Source organism: Osmia bicornis, chromosome 3 (assembly GCF_907164935.1).
Source record: "Osmia bicornis bicornis chromosome 3, iOsmBic2.1, whole genome shotgun sequence".
Lineage (NCBI taxonomy): Eukaryota > Metazoa > Arthropoda > Insecta > Hymenoptera > Megachilidae > Osmia > Osmia bicornis.
The window spans coordinates 1,699,572-1,716,164 of NC_060218.1; the positions used below are offsets into that span (position 1 = coordinate 1,699,572).

General features: G+C 45.9%; 2 protein-coding genes across 4 annotated transcripts in view; one reads left to right on the plus strand and one right to left on the minus strand.

Annotated features, from left to right (window-relative positions):
- LOC114872639 (menin) lies at window positions 1–6,819 on the plus strand. The gene is made up of 4 exons (XM_029180039.2): window positions 1–823; window positions 891–1,201; window positions 1,283–1,422; window positions 1,515–6,819. Exons 1-4 carry the CDS (start codon window positions 259–261, stop codon window positions 2,320–2,322), a joined length of 1,824 nt encoding a protein of 607 aa, XP_029035872.1. The 5' UTR covers window positions 1–258; the 3' UTR covers window positions 2,323–6,819.
- The window catches only part of LOC114872638 (signal-induced proliferation-associated 1-like protein 2), a 25,073-nt gene continuing 11,641 nt past the window's right edge, over window positions 3,162–16,593 (minus strand). The window contains exons 2-13 of one of the 3 annotated variants that reach the window (XM_029180038.2): window positions 13,012–13,204; window positions 12,448–12,924; window positions 12,136–12,384; window positions 11,644–12,039; window positions 11,356–11,567; window positions 10,894–11,242; window positions 10,546–10,780; window positions 10,082–10,456; window positions 9,703–9,969; window positions 8,105–9,604; window positions 7,819–8,013; window positions 3,162–7,656 (exon numbers count right to left, since the gene is read on the minus strand). In XM_029180038.2, coding sequence (XP_029035871.2) covers window positions 7,455–7,656; window positions 7,819–8,013; window positions 8,105–9,604; window positions 9,703–9,969; window positions 10,082–10,456; window positions 10,546–10,780; window positions 10,894–11,242; window positions 11,356–11,567; window positions 11,644–12,039; window positions 12,136–12,384; window positions 12,448–12,924; window positions 13,012–13,195 — 4,641 coding nt within the window. In that variant the 5' untranslated portion in view covers window positions 13,196–13,204 and the 3' untranslated portion in view covers window positions 3,162–7,454. Of the gene's footprint in view, window positions 7,657–7,818; window positions 8,035–8,104; window positions 9,605–9,702; window positions 9,970–10,081; window positions 10,457–10,545; window positions 10,781–10,893; window positions 11,243–11,355; window positions 11,568–11,643; window positions 12,040–12,135; window positions 12,385–12,447; window positions 12,925–13,011; window positions 13,205–16,593 lie in introns of all 3 variants that reach the window. The other 2 variants (XM_029180036.2, XM_029180037.2) reach the window with 2 other exon arrangements.

Here is a 16,593-nt window from a genome sequence, read left to right on the forward strand (position 1 = left end):
TGAAAACGGTCTTAGTGGCGGCGCGCCGCTGACTGATGCACGGTTGTGTTACGTTTTATGGTGTGGAAATGTAAAACATTCGCGTTGAGAAGGAGAAAATCGAGAGTGACTAGCGTGTATCGTTAGTCAAGGAAGAGAGAGCCGAACGGATCGCACGAATTCGTCGAAGGTTTCTGTCAAGATAAACGGGAAACAAGATGACACTCGTGGTTTGAGGGAAGATCTCGATCTCGTGCGTATTGCCTGCCAGTCCTCGACATGGCGGGTTTTCGAGACGAGGATAAGGCTCTATTTCCTATTCAGAGCATCTCCTCGATCGTGCGGATTTTCCAGAATCAATTGGAAAACAGCTCGGAACCGGACTTGGCTTTGCTCTCGATCCTAGTCGGCGCAGTGGAAAACTCCCTAACCTGCAATCGGACATTTGCGTCGCAGGAAAGCACTGTTTACGATGAGCCGAAACTGCCGGCTGTCGAGTTTCACATCGCCGAAGCCCTGTACACTAAATTTCACGCTGTGATCAAGGGTGCGGTCGATCTCACGGTTTACGACACCAAATACGCGACCAGGGAACTGGTCAAAAAGGTCTCCGACGTGATATGGAATTCTTTGACGAGAAGCTACTATAAGGATCGCGCGCATTTACAAAGCCTCTATAGCTACCTGACGGCAAATAAATTAGATTGTTTTGGGGTGGCATTTGCCGTGGTTGCCGGTTGTCAGGTATTGGGATTCAAGGATGTACACCTAGCCATGTCAGAAGATCATGCCTGGGTGGTCTACGGAGAGGATAGTACAGAAACTGCTGAAGTTACATGGCATGGTAAATGTTGTAACTGGTAATGCATCGTGGATGTTTAAATCGATTAAGAAGACTGCTGTATTTTCAGGAAAAGGAAACGAAGATAAACGTGGTCAACCGGTGGAACCTGGAGTGGCTTCGCGATCCTGGTTATACGTGAACGGACAAGCGGTTGTATGCAATAGAGCTATGGAAGTTGCCACCATAGTGTCTGCTATAAACCCTAGTTTAAGCGCAACCGCGGATGCGGCAGAGGTGGCATTGCTTCAGCAAGAATTATTATGGTTGTTATATGATTTGGGCCATCTAGCAAAGTATCCCATGGCTCTTGGCAATTTGGGAGATTTGGAGGAGGCTGCGCCTACTCCTGGCAGACCGCCGGCCATAGAGCTCTTTCAGGTAGCGTTAAAAATTTTTCAGGCTGCTGGTACTTGCTCGTTTTTACGAGTTTCTAACGTTAGAACGTTTTACCGTTTCCAGGAAGCGATACGGTCCGCCAGGAAATATTACGGAAACGCTCACGTGTATCCTTACACTTACCAAGGTGGTTATTTGTACAGGCACGGATTGCACGCGAACGCATTGGCGTCGTGGGCAGACGCAGCGGACGTTTTAAGAAAGTGAGTACACGGATTGAATGCGCAAGAGTCTTCAATAGAAGTACGTTGCGTTATCGTTTAATGACTCTCTTCTATGTTTTAACGCGCAACAGATACGACTATTCGCGGGACGATGGAGAGATATACAAAGAATTGTTGGAAATAGCCAACGAACTGATACCGCACACGGTGCGGGCGGACGAGCGTTTGTTACGGCAACCCCGTTGCTTCGCGTATTTATTAAGGTTCTACGACGGTATCTGCCAATGGGAGGAAGGAGCAAACACACCGGTGTTACACATAGGATGGGCACGACCGTTGGTGAATACAATTTCAAAGTTCGACGCCAGTATTCGCGCTCAGGTAATTATCGAATGTTACGACGTGGAAACGAAACAGGAAGAGGACAAGTCGCAGAAGAGGGAGACCAGCCCGGAGGAAACGTTGAACAACAATAACAACAATAATTATTGTAAGACGAAAGAAAGGGGCAACGCGGCACGCGATTTGATCAAAAGTTTAGAGTCAAAAGTACCTTCTAATCCGGCACCGATGCATCCCAGCATCCAAGCCTTGACGGCTGCGTGCAGCGAGAAAATACTTAACAGAGATTACCTCTTGCAAGGCGGCGGAGAACCGTTCGTCGCCCCGCCGGACGACGCTTTGCCTCCCGCGCCTTCCACGTCTCAGGAAAACCTTGATCCCGAGGTGGAGACCGATTCCGAGCAGGAAAGGCCGAGGATAACGTTGTACAGTCAAAAGATGAAGGGTCTGAAAGACCTGTTGCTGGCGGAGAAACTAAATACCCACGCGATTTCGTTGCAGCTTACCGCGCAGAGTCAGGTACAAATCGGTAAAAAGTCGCGTGGTACCGACGACGTTGGAGTCAGTCAGCGTCCGAAGAGGACGCGTCGTGAATAGTATCAAATTGTTGACCGACGTTTCGGTATTGTAAGGTATTGAAAACTTAGCGCCACCGGATTCGTTCCTACGGGAAAAGAAAATGATCGGTGGCGCGAAATATGGGGGGGGGGGGGAAAGAAAATCCTATGGAAGTTTTCCATGTATCGTTGGAATCTCAGTCTTCGCTCACGGTTTCTTTCTGTTCGAGTGGAATTTTGCGACCGATGCTTCCCGTCCCGTACACTTCGAATTCGGGAAGCGGACGATGGTGATGAATTTTGTGCCGTTTCGTTGAAACCCTGTCTTAGCGTGTTCGCTACTCTTTTAGCAACGATTCGAATGCTCGACTATCGCGCGAATCGTTGCAGAGTACGTTCCCCGCGATCTTAGATGTAAGTAAAGTAGATGCGAAAAGGAAAAGTTTGTAGAAGAGTACAAAACAGTTTTCTCGATTTTAAGTTAAAATATCGAAATCGTGAGTGCTTGCGTTTCGTATATTCGCGATGAAAATGTACTATTTCCGCGTAAACGTCTTTTTCTCTTCCACAGTCTGTAGTGCTGTGAATTATTAATACGGGGATGGGAATGGGTCGAAGGTGGGAGGGTGGAATGAAAAAGCATAAAGACGAATCGAACAATGTACCTAATTGAATGTTCGTACGAAGGGGAAGGCGGAGGCCAGCTTTTTAAGAGCACAGTTATTTATTCAACGAGTATCGATATCGATATCGTGTTTTATCCTATTTCTAATTTCTTGTTGCACTCTTATTTATTGACTCACGTTTTTGTTCTTTTTCTTTTTTTTTTTTTTAACGAGCACTACGGATGATAATTATATTGATCGAGTTGTGTCGTTAATGTTTTTTTTTTTTACATGATAGTTGAATGTTTTATTAGAATGACGCTTTTACGATCTAGTAAGAGAGACCACACATTCCACTCCGAACGTGGTGCAAACTAAACATTAAGTTTTTACCTAAGGTATTTTAAGCATAAAATGCTCGCTTATTTTTATAACTATTTATTTTCAGAGTAATTATAAGTATGTATTTGTAGAAACCTATACTTTTGCTACTTTGTAAGTAGAGCAGATCGAACGTAGACGGTCCACCGATACCGTATGATTTGAAAGCTCGTTGAATTCGAAGAGCGAACAAAATAATGAAACGAAGGTTTATCTAATCGATTTTCACTTACATGAAAAAATACTAACTAGGCTTCCGATCGATAAAGTATTAATTAAAGAAACGTGTAATAAACGTTTCCATTATTTTGTTCGATTCTTGTACGTACCGTTACGTACAAAGTTCCTCGAGGTTTAGCAAGGGTGTAACGTACAAAAAAGTAGTTTCTTCCTTTCGAGATAACGTGCAAGGTAACGAGGTGTATCGGGGACTGTCGTTAATCGTTTTCCGTTTTCAAGCTTTACGACTTCGTTTTCTTTCTCTATTCTCTTTTAATTTGATTGTCGATTTAATCGTCTCACCTTATTTTATTTTTTCTTTTTTCATTTGTCCGGTGTCAGTATTTGACCAGCTCGTTTGATACACAGTCCTGTTGTACGCGGACGATTTTATTTCACTTTCTGACAAGTTGCTAGTTCGACGTATCAGTTCTACGAACACGATACCGATCATGTACGTAACAATTGCATCGACGTCGATGCCAGATGAAAATTATTCGACAATGTTTAGACGGGTTGTTGTAGAAGAATGTTTGTTAACGGGAATGAATATAAATGGTCCGAACTGATCGACGATCACTTAATAATGAAGGGCGCTATCTTACTGTGATGCTGAATATATGATATATTATATATATATATACACAATTATATGATGAATAATCGTAGTGAATAATGGCTTGGAGCGTCAATGTGATTTCTCTCGAGTGAAGGGATGAAATCTTTTGTTCGCCATGCTGAATTGTAATTAATTGAACGAGTACAGAAAGAAGAAAAAAGAAATATAGAATATCGGGAGAGAGAGAAAGAAAAGATAAAGTAATTAGTCCGTCAGTCCGTGTCGTTCGCATATCATGAACTGATTTGATCTAGGAAAAAGAAAAAAGATTTTTCCGAAGATTCTTCTTTCTTGGATACGTGTGGCACGTTACGGCATTATATCGCGATTGTATCGAACATTGTATCGTCGTCGCGTTTCCCTTCGCAATTCATCGAAAGTTACGAGACAAATCGGAAACGGAGGAGGGTAACGTGCGCGTTTACGAGTATACGTGGCCCTCGCACGATCATCTACACGTACGAGAGGCTGACTTTTTACCGATTGCTATCCGAATCTATTAATTTCCAAACAGGAAACACAGTTTTCTGCTTATTCGTTTTTTCCCCCCTCTCTAACTACCGTCTCGATGTACGCTAGAATTCCGCCGAAATTCTAAATTAATGTAGGTATCATTTTTTTTACATGAGAACGGATTAATTATTTTATGGGAAAGGGTGATTTGGTATAAGTATCTGGAGTATCTCAACTTTTCGAATCGTCTCGTTCCATATAAACGGAGGGCTATCGTACATCGAGATCGTCGTCGAGATCGTTTGATTTCGTATGTTCTTGCTGTGTTTGCGAAAAAGAGTCCTCTTACCGTGATTTTTTGTTTTTTTTTTTCTTTTTTATATATGTATATATATATACTTATATGCCGTATTCAGTATTTTTCGTTTCCTCCCTTTGTTTCCCTTGACAGCGATAAAGGAGCGTTTTTAAAAGACTACAGGGATTATTATGCGTAAAATAATAGGAATAGTAGGAAAAGAAAAAAATGGTGCAACAGAACAGTATTTTTGTATTAGCTACGACGCAGAGGCGTGTACTACTCTCCGATATATTATTATTCGTAATATTCGAGCGTTTAGGGATCAAAGTTTGGACGATATCCAATTCGAGATCAATTTATCGAAGGAGAAGCGTCGTTGGTAGAATCGAGATTAATTCTCGATGACGAGCACGAATTTTCGAAAGGTGTGCAGAAAAATAAGAGAATTGGCAAAGTGATTAAGCGCGAAAAAGGTGAAAGGTGAAAAATGTATACCGGCGGTGAACGATATTTTTCATCGATCCTCTCGTCCTAGTTCGACTCGGTTAAACGCACGGTTGATTTTCGATTCCCGTTTGGAGAAATCGATGAAATTTCTTGTACATAATTACAGAACCTCCGCTGCCCCTGTCCGTTTTGTCCCACGCGTCTCGAAACTTTTGTGCCTCGGTCTCCGATCGCGAATCATCGAACGATACCGTTTTTCTTCTCGTCGTTGCACGGCTTCCTCGTGAAACAAGAGATTTCTTGAAAAATAAGTCGTTTCGAAACGAAGAGAAGAGAAACGTAAGCTTTGTTCGCGTAAACCGGTAAAGCGATACCTTCGCCTTTCGTGCCATAATGTCGAGGACGCCTCGTCGCTTTACTATTTCACCGTGTCCTGACGCTGATTTTTCTCGCAGTACGCACCGCTTCGACGGAAACGCGCTACGCGTAACTTCTCTGGTGCTCATGTTTCTGCTCGTGCTGTTTCTCTCCGAGCGAGTTTCCATCCGAACGTTGAAACAGTTTAATAATATACCATGTCCCGATTTAGAGTTAAAGGGTTAAATTTGCTCGTTTAAAAAAAAAAAGATAAAATAAGGGGAAGATGGAAAAACGTGGAAAAGAGTCGGTCGTTGTAAAGCCTCTTGACCGTTTCTCGTTGTCGACGACACACTCAATAGAATTTTTCCGAAGAAGATCCTCTTCGCGCACAGGGCATACATGTATATTTCGTTAGACGCGCAACGAGAATAATAATTACATTTCCCACGCATACCTTCTCGATGTACTTAAAAAGCAAACGAAAACTGGTAAAAAATCTTGATGATACGCGTCGCGGACAACGAGCTATGTTTTGCTCTCGTGTCTCATTAGTTTGCTTATTAACTCTCGGACGAACAGTTGAGCATTTTCTTTAATCTTTTCCACATTCGCGAGAAAAGTATTGTAAAAGTCAAGTAACCGATATTGATATCGAAACCGACTCCGTACGTTCGAGGGTTAAAGATTCGAACGCGTTCCCGAACCGAAGGATTTACTGTTCATTGGCCACGGACCACGTCGAACCAGGCTACGATCGTTGCAACCTTACGCGGTGGTAGAGTATTATGTGAGAGCGGTCTTAGGTTTTCTCCGTTGACACGGGTATTCCGATTATGCGTATATAACATATGCATATGAATATATATACACACTTATAGATATATATATATATACACGAAGACAAAAATCTGTTACTACATTACTATTTAAAGAGAAAATTATCGTAAAAAAATTTTACCGTAGATTACATGGTGGAATAAATACTCCGGTATTGCTCACACACGAATGCGGCTTTCCGTTGGTCTCGAACAGGAAAGAGTGGTAACCACGGCTAAACACTATTGTTAATCGATGCAGAACAGTGAGTTTTCAGGCGTCATGAGAATGTCTTGTTTTTTTTCCTGTGAATTATAATAAACTATTTTATTCTAATTGGTTGCATTGTATTATTTCCTATTGAAATCGAATTCTTTTTTTTTTTTTTCTTCATTTATTATCGATGTTACAGGAGATATTTCACGAGGAGAAATTAATTGTTTATCTCAACGGATGAACGAAAGTTTAATACCCCTCGCGTTTCGCTTAACAATACCCTGATGAATTATACAAAAACACGTAATAAATTACGGACGAAGTTAAAGTGATTCTTAAACAACTAGCAATATTTGGTCGTTTCAAAGTGAGACGTTGTTGCGATTAACGCGCATCGTTAACGAAACAATATTCCCCCGAATGAACAACAGCTACTATATACCTTTTTCATATCTCTTTTTTCTTTTTTCTTTCAATCTTGCACACGAATCACCGTCAACTTGTGCACGGGGCGTGTCACGATGGTAACTTGGACGATATCTTTACGACTTTAATCTAAAATAAAGTGTCTATGGTACAAAATATCGCGCAAACGATACGCGCGTCTCAAAATGCATGTACTTATAATCGTGCGACCGGCGATCGCTTTAAATAATCTTTGATTCGCGCGTTGATCTGTCGAGGAAACGCGTAACTAATACTGCTCGCACAGAACGATCGAACGAGTAGTTACGAATCGTTCAGGGTAGGTATACTTATTGGTGATCTATAGTTTGGAAAAACCATTCGGTGAAGCGTCGAAGTTGTTGGGCAGCCGCGTGGCTTTCGTCCTGTAGACGACGGTTCTCGTCCCTCAAACGACGTACTTCGTCTTCCAAGGAGAGCCTTCGACGCGTTTCTCTGGCTACCCTCAACTCGAGGGTGGACAAGTGAGATTGCAGATCCGAGACAGAATTTCTGAAACAAAGGAAAAGAAACGTCGTTTAAAATGTTTCGCGAGCCTAACTCAAGACAATATTTCGAAGATTACGGCTGCGATCGTCAAGCAAGATGTTACAGATTAGTCGATGATTTTTTTGCCAAGTGATAGGAGAAGCGATAGTTCGGTTCGAAACTTACGCGATGGTATTGCAGCCGTCGATTAATCTATCGTCAGACCAGTCTTGACCGTGCTGTTTCGATCTAGCGTCCACGTGATGATTTTGCCAACAGTCCACGTCCGAGTCGTTGTGATTTTTCGTGTCTTTGATGGACGTCAGGTTGGTCGGTGCTTTGGAAATCGAATGAGGAGGTTTGGTAACGCGTGGCGATAATCTAAACAGAGCGTGCATCAAACTGCAATGCATTGTACGGAAGTAAAAATTGGACGATCGGATTTTCTATGTAGGTAGGTACCGGTCGTTACCTTTCTTCCTTCGATAATTTGTTTTCGCTCGGCGCGGGACTAGACGCTGTGCTCGCGTTGGAGATGACCGTTGCCGGTCTGGCCATCGTGAGGATCACTTCCGATCCACCGTTTCCGTTTTCCTGTCCGTTCGCGGGCAAAACGGTGAGCGCGTTGCCGCTGCCGCCGCACAAATTCTCTCTCGATCTACATCTGTTTTGAATCTCGAGCATATTGTTGTTGATCTTGTTCGGATTTTGATTGCCGATCATTACGTTTCCGGTCGTGTTGTTGTTGTTGTTCGTTAATTGGCCATCGTCCGCGATGTAATCAGGATTGATCAGCTTCATTAGGTCTTCTTGAAGCGTGCTGGACGTTAGATTCGCGGAGTTCCTGTGAGAATTACGAACACCTGGCTTCGGTCTCGGACTCTGATTCCTCGAGCTTCCGCTCGAAGGAGTAAGATTTCCGCCGCGATGTTTGCCGGCTCTTCTCAATCGAGGCGACACGCTTCCGGAACCGTTTGATAATTCATCCTCGCTCGGTAGAGTGGCCGCTTCCGAGCAATTAACGTCGGGAATTCTCACCTCTGGCGGTAAACTGCTGGCGGCGAAATCTTTCGTTTGTCGATATTCCACGTTTATCTTGTGAGGCACTGGTCTTTCGGTGATGGTGGTCTTCAAGCAGGTTACCTTCTCGCCGACTTTGAACTCGTGCGGGAGTTCGTATCTAATGGATTCGCGTGTTTGTTCACCGTTGTCAACGTGTTTCCTTTCGTTGATCCCGTGTTGACATTCGATCTCGTATTTTGCGATTTCCATCTCGTACTTACTGTTTCTCCTTTCGTACACCTCCTCGGGATACTCGTAGTTTATCGGTCTCTTATCGTGCACTCGAATATCCTGCTCGTACTTATTCACCGCCACCCTGTTGTCCATCATTTTTTCATCCTGCATTTCGTATTTCGGACTTCTATCCGCTTTTCCCTCGTACTCGAATTTCGATTGTTCATACTCGTTGCATCTACCCAGATTGTTGTTACTGTTCGACTTTGGAAGACTGTAAGCCGCGTTTTGAGCCAACGGTAACGAGTTCGATGCGTTCAATTTCTGATGACCAACGTGATGGACATCGTTTTTATGGAGCTCCCTCTGAGAGGCGTACAAGTTTTCCTGCTTCATCTCGTACTTTTCCTTTTGAAGTTTCACGTAGTTGGATGTGACGTGATCTTGGTTTCGATGAACGTTATCCAATTGTCTTTGATAATTATCGTGTCTGGCGTTGTTCTCTTGTATCGTTTTCGAGGATACGTAATTACTCTCCTTCGCGTAGTGATCGTGACCGTGATGTTTCAAATTCTCGGAGAACTGTTTGCTGCTCGCGTAGTGAGACTCTTTGTCCTTTTTTTGAGAGGACTTGGGAGTCACTATTTGATAAGATTGTCTGGCTGGAAGAGGCGGTGGAGGAGTACCGTCCGCGCGATGTCCGTTCTCTTGATCTTGCGGTTCTAGCAGTTCGTACCTGGGCAAGAAAAATCTTGTTCGTGATATTAAGTAAAAGGGGAGAACTAGAACAGAGCCCTCCTCGTTGCAAACAAAGAATCGAATAGATTTTCTTACCAGCGATCGTCGGTGCTACTGTGTCCGCTACTGCTGCTGGTCATGGTGCCCTCCATAGGGAAGCGTGGATCGTTGAACGACCTGGAGCTAGATCCGGTTCCGTAGCCAGAACTGTTGCTCGATCTCGGTGGACTGAAAGATCGCTCGTATCTCCTCTGGTGGGACATGGCTGTCTGCTGAGTCGGCGTATTGTCCGGACTAGTTACGTTCTCGTAGTCTCCCTCGTAGCTGCTCGATAAATACTGACAATTTTGCAGGGAACAACCTCTGTATGCACGAACAAAGAAAGGAACAAACAAGAAATGTAAGAAAAAGAAAGAAAAAGAAAGAAGAGGAGAAGAACGTAGATCGATGGATCGTGGAAAGGCCTTCTAATTACCTTCTAGGATTACCATCGTTATTCGGCGGTATGACAGTGACCGTGACCTGAGCGCTCGTTTTCAACAGATCAACCATTTGATCGTGGCTCAAGGTGGATACAGCTACCTTGCAAATTTCAACCAGCCTAGAACCTTGCCTCAATCCCGCTTGCCAAGAGAGGCCCATGCTTTCCACCTGCGTAACGACTCCGTCCGGTTGCACGTGAAAACCTAATTGCCCCAAGCTGTTTCTTTTCAAAGACAATTCCGTAGCGGGCGCCCCTTGTGTCACCGCTCTCAATCGCGCCACTATTTCCATCAGTTCGTCTCTGTCCCCGTAATCGCCGCGCACGTGAATCGTAATGCATTCCCCTTGATGATAATATAATCTCAAACTGTAACAGAACGGATCGAATTAAGGTATTGCGAATCGAGTCTCTCTCCCTCTCTCGAGAGAAAGAAGGAGTAGGGAGCGACAATGCACCTGTTCGTTTGGGCGTGCCATCCGAGTACGCTCGCGCAGGCAGTAACAAACACAATTTGTCTGGAATGTTCTTCGATTAAAACGACCGTGTCTATGCTGATCCCAAGGTAACAATCGGTGTTCTGATTGCTGTCCTCCAGTATCACTTGCCAGCATATCGCGCCGCGTTGCGAGGCGTCGCAAGATAGTCTCGGTCGTACGGCCGTTTTCTTTTTGCTGCTGAACGGCAGCATGGCTGTGCGAAACAAATAATCACCGTCGAGAAAAATGGCAAACGTGCAATGATAAGTATACTACAGTTAAATCAAGCGAAAGGTGCGAGCGATCGAACAATGGTAGATAACTTACAAAATTTCTGCCCAGTATCCACGATCGTAGTGGACGAATAGTTTGTCGCAAGATCTTTCAAATACTCTTGCCTGGTCCTGGTCGCCATCGTGGCAAATTTTTCCGATCTATGCGCAGCATTTTCGGCATTGATCACTTTAGCCAGAATAAATTCGGCAAAAGTCTTTCCCTTGGCGAACGTGGCACCCGGTGGAACAGGTGGCCCGAAAACGGGCACTTCCTTGCTCCTGGACACCGCCACGCTGTATTGAGTATTCTCGGAACACGGATCAACGGCTCTGACCACGATGAACACGTGTTGGAATTGCGAACGTATCCTTCGCGGGCTGAAGGGTAACGCGCCGGGTTCCTGTCGTGCATCGCGGTGAATAAATCTTTTGAAAAATAGACAAAACGCGAAATCTGTCGTTTCACGGAACGAATCGATCGAGCAAAGAACCGTAAAGCGACGCGTCTCCATACCTGAAAAACTATCGTGACTATGTCGTTTCCGATGTGCCTCTTCCTCAACAGCTGTTGCCGATTGTTCGGTGTAAAGGGTAGCATGGTGGACACGTGAAACGTTACTTCCGCTCCACGATGGGTCGCCGCGACCGCGTGCGTACCCGTCGAGTCGGTTCTCGTATCCAGGCCAGCTTTGTAACCTTCGAATCCTCGCAGTCTTATTCTTTGGCCTGTCGCGAAATTGCACGTTTCAATTTCCCCCCTTTCCTTCCCTTTCGTTTAAAATTTTACGTCGACGATGCTTACCGATAGCGTCGAGAAACTCGAGGAAAGCTGGTCCGGCGTGCTGATTGTTGTACATTTCTTCCTCAGTTCTTTGCCCGGATCTACAGTAGAGGACGCCAACTTTGTACCTATTGGAGAGTCCCTGTTCGTCCAATCTAGCCAGAGCTTCTTCGGCCGCGGCGGTGCCCAACCTGAGACAGCCCGATTGCACCTCTGGCGCTACAAGTTCCAACAGTTCTCTGGTCGGTAGTCTACCCTGAGGCCTTATTCCTAGAGCTTCCTCCGGTACCGAACCACGAAGAGTCAACAGTTCCGAAGTACGAACTATTATCCTGTATTGGTTCGCGTCCTTTCGAATACTGATAGCGACCGGACCCAATTGTTCGTCCATGCCGAACCAGTTTTGATGTTCCCGGCCTGAAAAATCAAACGGAACACACACGGGAAACGGCTTTAGAAACGGTTCGATGCTCCGGGGACATTTGATTCGCGTGGTAAGGTGCCATCGTTTACCGAGAAAGTATCTCCTATAATAGTGAGCGCCCTCGTCGACGCTCTCGATCGGGAGCGGTCGTTTCTGCAGCGGACAAGTGTACTTCCAGCTGGTTTCTCCAGGTGCCGGTTCCAAAACCGCGACGCCGTACGCCAAGAACGGTCTGTGAACACCGTTGCCTTGGGAGCATCGAGTTAGACCGACTTCTCGCTCTCCTTCGCCGCCGGTTTCGTTTCGGAAGAACGGACACGATTCCAACAACTCGTTACCTATGAAGAACGCGTTCGAATCGGTAATGGACGATCGATTTGAAAAGGAAGAAGCGTAGATACCTTTTCCATCCCCGACATCCTCCTCGGGCGTCTCGTCAGGGGTGGAAGCCCTGAAGGAGCTCGCGGCAGAAGCTCCGGTCGCGGTGTTTCTTCTCCTAGCCAGCAGGATACCCCTCAGTTTCGCCGCGTAGCCGAGATTCGCTGTGAGCGATTGGCAGTCGTAATGAGCGAACGCTCGCCTTCTGTGCCTCTCCTCGACATCGGCCGACAACACGGGGCTGCTACAACTTTCCTCCATGGCCCGTGGCGGTTTCGCGCCCCACAGTCTGTTCAGTTTCAATCGAAGCTTTGGACTGGAGCCGGCGGTCGGCCCGCAAACCTCGTCCGCGTCGATCGTTTGTCCGTCTGGAACGCGCCTCAGGTAATCCACGCCGACCGAATTTCGCTGATCCGATGCCGATGGTCTCAGGTCTTGAAGCATCGCGAACAAGTTCTCGCCAACCGTCACTGACTGAGCGGCTACCACGTCGATGCTTCCTGCGACCGAAAGCAACCGCGTGGCTCAACGAACTTATTCGTCTTCCTTCACGCTACTCTTTCACCTACGACCGAAACATCACCTACCGTGAGATCCATACTCCCGCCTGAGGGGAGTTTCTGGCACTCGAGAACCAGGGTCCGGACTGTGAGGAAGCTCCAGGCTAGAATTGGACCTGTGAAGGGCCAATCCACGACCCACCCGGTTATTTGGCCCTCCGCTGCCACCGCCGCCTCCACCGCCGCTGTGTATCGGTAGGCTCGCGATCATCTCTTCATTCTGTCGACAAGGAACAAACGACGGATTATTTTCAGCTACTGCCGAGCCACGAATAGCGTAGCTACTCGAGTAGCAATAAACAGAAGCGTGCAAAGTGGAACGGCTAATTAGAATTGTCCAGCCCTTCCCACTTGGTCGTAGGCACACGCCCCAACCGCGTCCCCAAGGGTTTTCCGCGGTGACACGCGGCTGCTCCTCTACGTCTACTCGGGTTCTAAACGTTGTCGACGACAACGGTTCGATAAAACCTTGTCGAAAAGTTCGTTTCGCCATTTTCTGTATACACTCGGCTTCTAATTGCCGCTTTCTTGAAACGAGAAAGAGGGAGTCAAGGATGAAAGAAGAGACTGAGAATGTTAATTAACTCGGCCCGAGATCCGGCGCACGAAGCGTTTATTGTTGCCTGAAAGGCGATACGCGCGCGTATTCTTGGACGCGCGAAGAAAACGGGACGCACGCCGTGCACCTGCTGCACGCTTCGCGACTGACCGACCCTGTTTAACCCGTTCGTCGGATAAACGCCTTTCCATCGCTCTTCTTAATGATTTCGCGGCTGTGAAATGACGCGAACTCGATTCCAGGACGCGTGTGTCCAAGATTACCGAGTTGCGTAACAATAGATATGCACAAGAATGGCGGAAGCAATGAACCGAGGCAAACGGTGAATCGGGTCTTTACAGTCCCGTACCGTTGCTCGACTCGCATTTGGCGAGTCGAGTTCGGTGAATGGATGAATGGACGATTTTCCATTGTCGAGCTGGAACCGGTATCCCCGTGTACTCGTACGCGGCCGTCGTTCCAAGCCGAGATTAATCGGAGGCGCGCATTCGCCTCTCTGGAATAACGCGAATAACAAAGCTAGTCAAAGTATATAAATAAATAAATAAATAAATACACTATCGAACGATCAAAAATGGAGTATCACTAAAACGACCAACGCGTCGTCGACGAAACGTCCCGAGGATGTTTCAACGATCATTGCTTTAATTGTATCGTTTGCATTCCGTCTGCAACGTCGCGGTGGCTCACTTGCATACGTTCGACGTCCATGCACCGCGGCTCGCTTCGTTCAAGCAAGATTACACCGTGTGAAAGTTCTCAGAACGCTGTCTGGTAGATTCGCTCAGTCGGACGGGTGCTTCTTCAACAAGCGTCCAACTCTCTCCGCCAAGCGGTTCCAATTTCCAGCTCTACTTTCGAGGTCGACGTCAATGTCAACGGCAACGATACGACGGAGGTGTCGATCGGTTGATTTAGAAGGAGATCCGAGAATGAATTACGTGATCGAGAAACGAGCGTTGATTCATAGCACTGATCGCGATTTTTCAAGGACGACGCGACGCGTCGATGACGCGTCCACCTACGAATAAGAAAACGAGGATCGTCTTTCGATCGCCCATTGGTTCGATAAAACATTCCTTTTCGCGCGAATGACGCATCGTAGATCGTAGATCGCATAACAATGGCAGGAAACGCGATACTTTACGCGATCTAAGACGGTTTTCTTCGAAACGATCGGCTGATTACCGTTGCGCAAACAGAAAATCAACGCGACGAATCGCCAGTCTGATTCTTGCGAACGATTAGAGGATCGAGACAGGTTGGAGAGACGAAACGGGTCTGAAATCCGGTCAGCCGTAAGGCGGCTACCGTCACCGGAAGTCAACAGTGCTCCGACACGAGTACCGGCCTTCTTGCCTTTTCTACTACGCAGCGTGGATCGGTTCGAAGAAACTTTGCAAGCAAACTATTCCGATTGATTATAAATATTTTGAAAGTCAGGATAATTGATGCTTTATCGATTATTACTAATGTAAAGAGCAGCGGTGGGTGAAGATGCAAGAATATTTTAGCGATCGCGAACGGTGAATGGAAGAAGAAGCAAAGGTTCTTCGGTATCCGATGTATCGGATTCTCGGATCGTCATCGTCGGTGATCAGCAAGCGTGTCGTCAGAGTCGCGGCTAAACTCGTAGGTAGTGAACTTGTACGACGACTTTTCCGTACGTACACCTTGTGGGAACGTTCGAGGTGCGTGCAACCGCAGAAGCGTCCTTCTTTCGAATCGGTGGATCAGCGAATCCATCTCGAAAGTAAATTATCGATCAAAATCCTTTGAATTCCAGTCAAATATCTTTCGGTCGTTCTACGACGACAGGTTGCTCGAACGTTGGAAAAATTAAATTTGGTAAACTTACATAATTCGCGATAAATTATTTTCATATCCTAAATCACGTTCTTAAGTAACGCTATAACGATACCGTGATTTAATGAATTACACATTTTCGCTTATCGTTTTGTCGAGATAAGTTCGAGGGAAACACAAGCGAAGACGATAACGAACGATGGCCAAAGATACCGGGGTGACGAGAGATCGTTACAAATGGAAACGATCGATCGATATAATATGATACGTAGATATAGATCGATGAAAATTTTCTACAACTCACGAATAATCTGACGATCAAGATGACATCCGGCCGTAAAACGAGGCGTCGATCATCCGAACTAGTTATGTAAATGGCTTTGCATTCTTGAAACGATCTACGAGCGTATCGCGGTGTCGCATGTCGTTGCGTGTGCAGCAAAGAATGAGTGCACATTGTGCGCCTCTTGATTCTTTCCTTGATTTTTCCTCTTCTCAAGAAGGTTTCTTCGAGAAGAGTAATGTTTACTTGAATATTAATCGATGTAAATGCAAATCTAAATTAGTTATACAAGCTTTAATGTTAATTTTATAAATTTTATTTCAGCTACTTTTTCTTTTTTCGGAGCTCGCCTCGGACCCCCGAAATTTCAGGGTCGGCCCTTCTTCGAGAAACGTGTTAGTAAGTTTTTGTCGAGTTTTCCATCGCTGTGACTGCCTTTGAACACGATGAGCAAGAACGCGTTACAGCATGTTCTCTGTTGAACTTGCGTTTCTTTTCAACGAGGCTACACATACGCACACGCGCAGGATTTCTCCGACCTCTTTGTCAGCCCGTACGCGTTAATGTTTATTCGCGTGCGATGCGAACGTCGAGCAAACTCTTGGTAATATTTAACCGCGTTTTACGATAACGCAACAAACAAAGAGTTTCTTCTGCTCTGGGAACGATCGACAATTGTTCCTTTTCTTTTTTCTTACGCCATTAAGCGAATTTTCCGACACGACGCGATGCGAGAAGGGAATCGCGCGCATTTTTCGCCGATCCCTCGAGCGTGAACGCGCGTTGCCGTATAAAGCATAGCAGGTCAGATAGAATATTATTTTGCCCCTTTCTGGCAGTGTAAACGAGGTTGCCGGTTGCCGTTGCAACGAGAGATCGTAATAACATCGAGCACTACCGCCTTGTCCTGTAAAATACTAGTTTTTCTACCCGTTTCCGCCCGTTGATTGCAGCCACGATG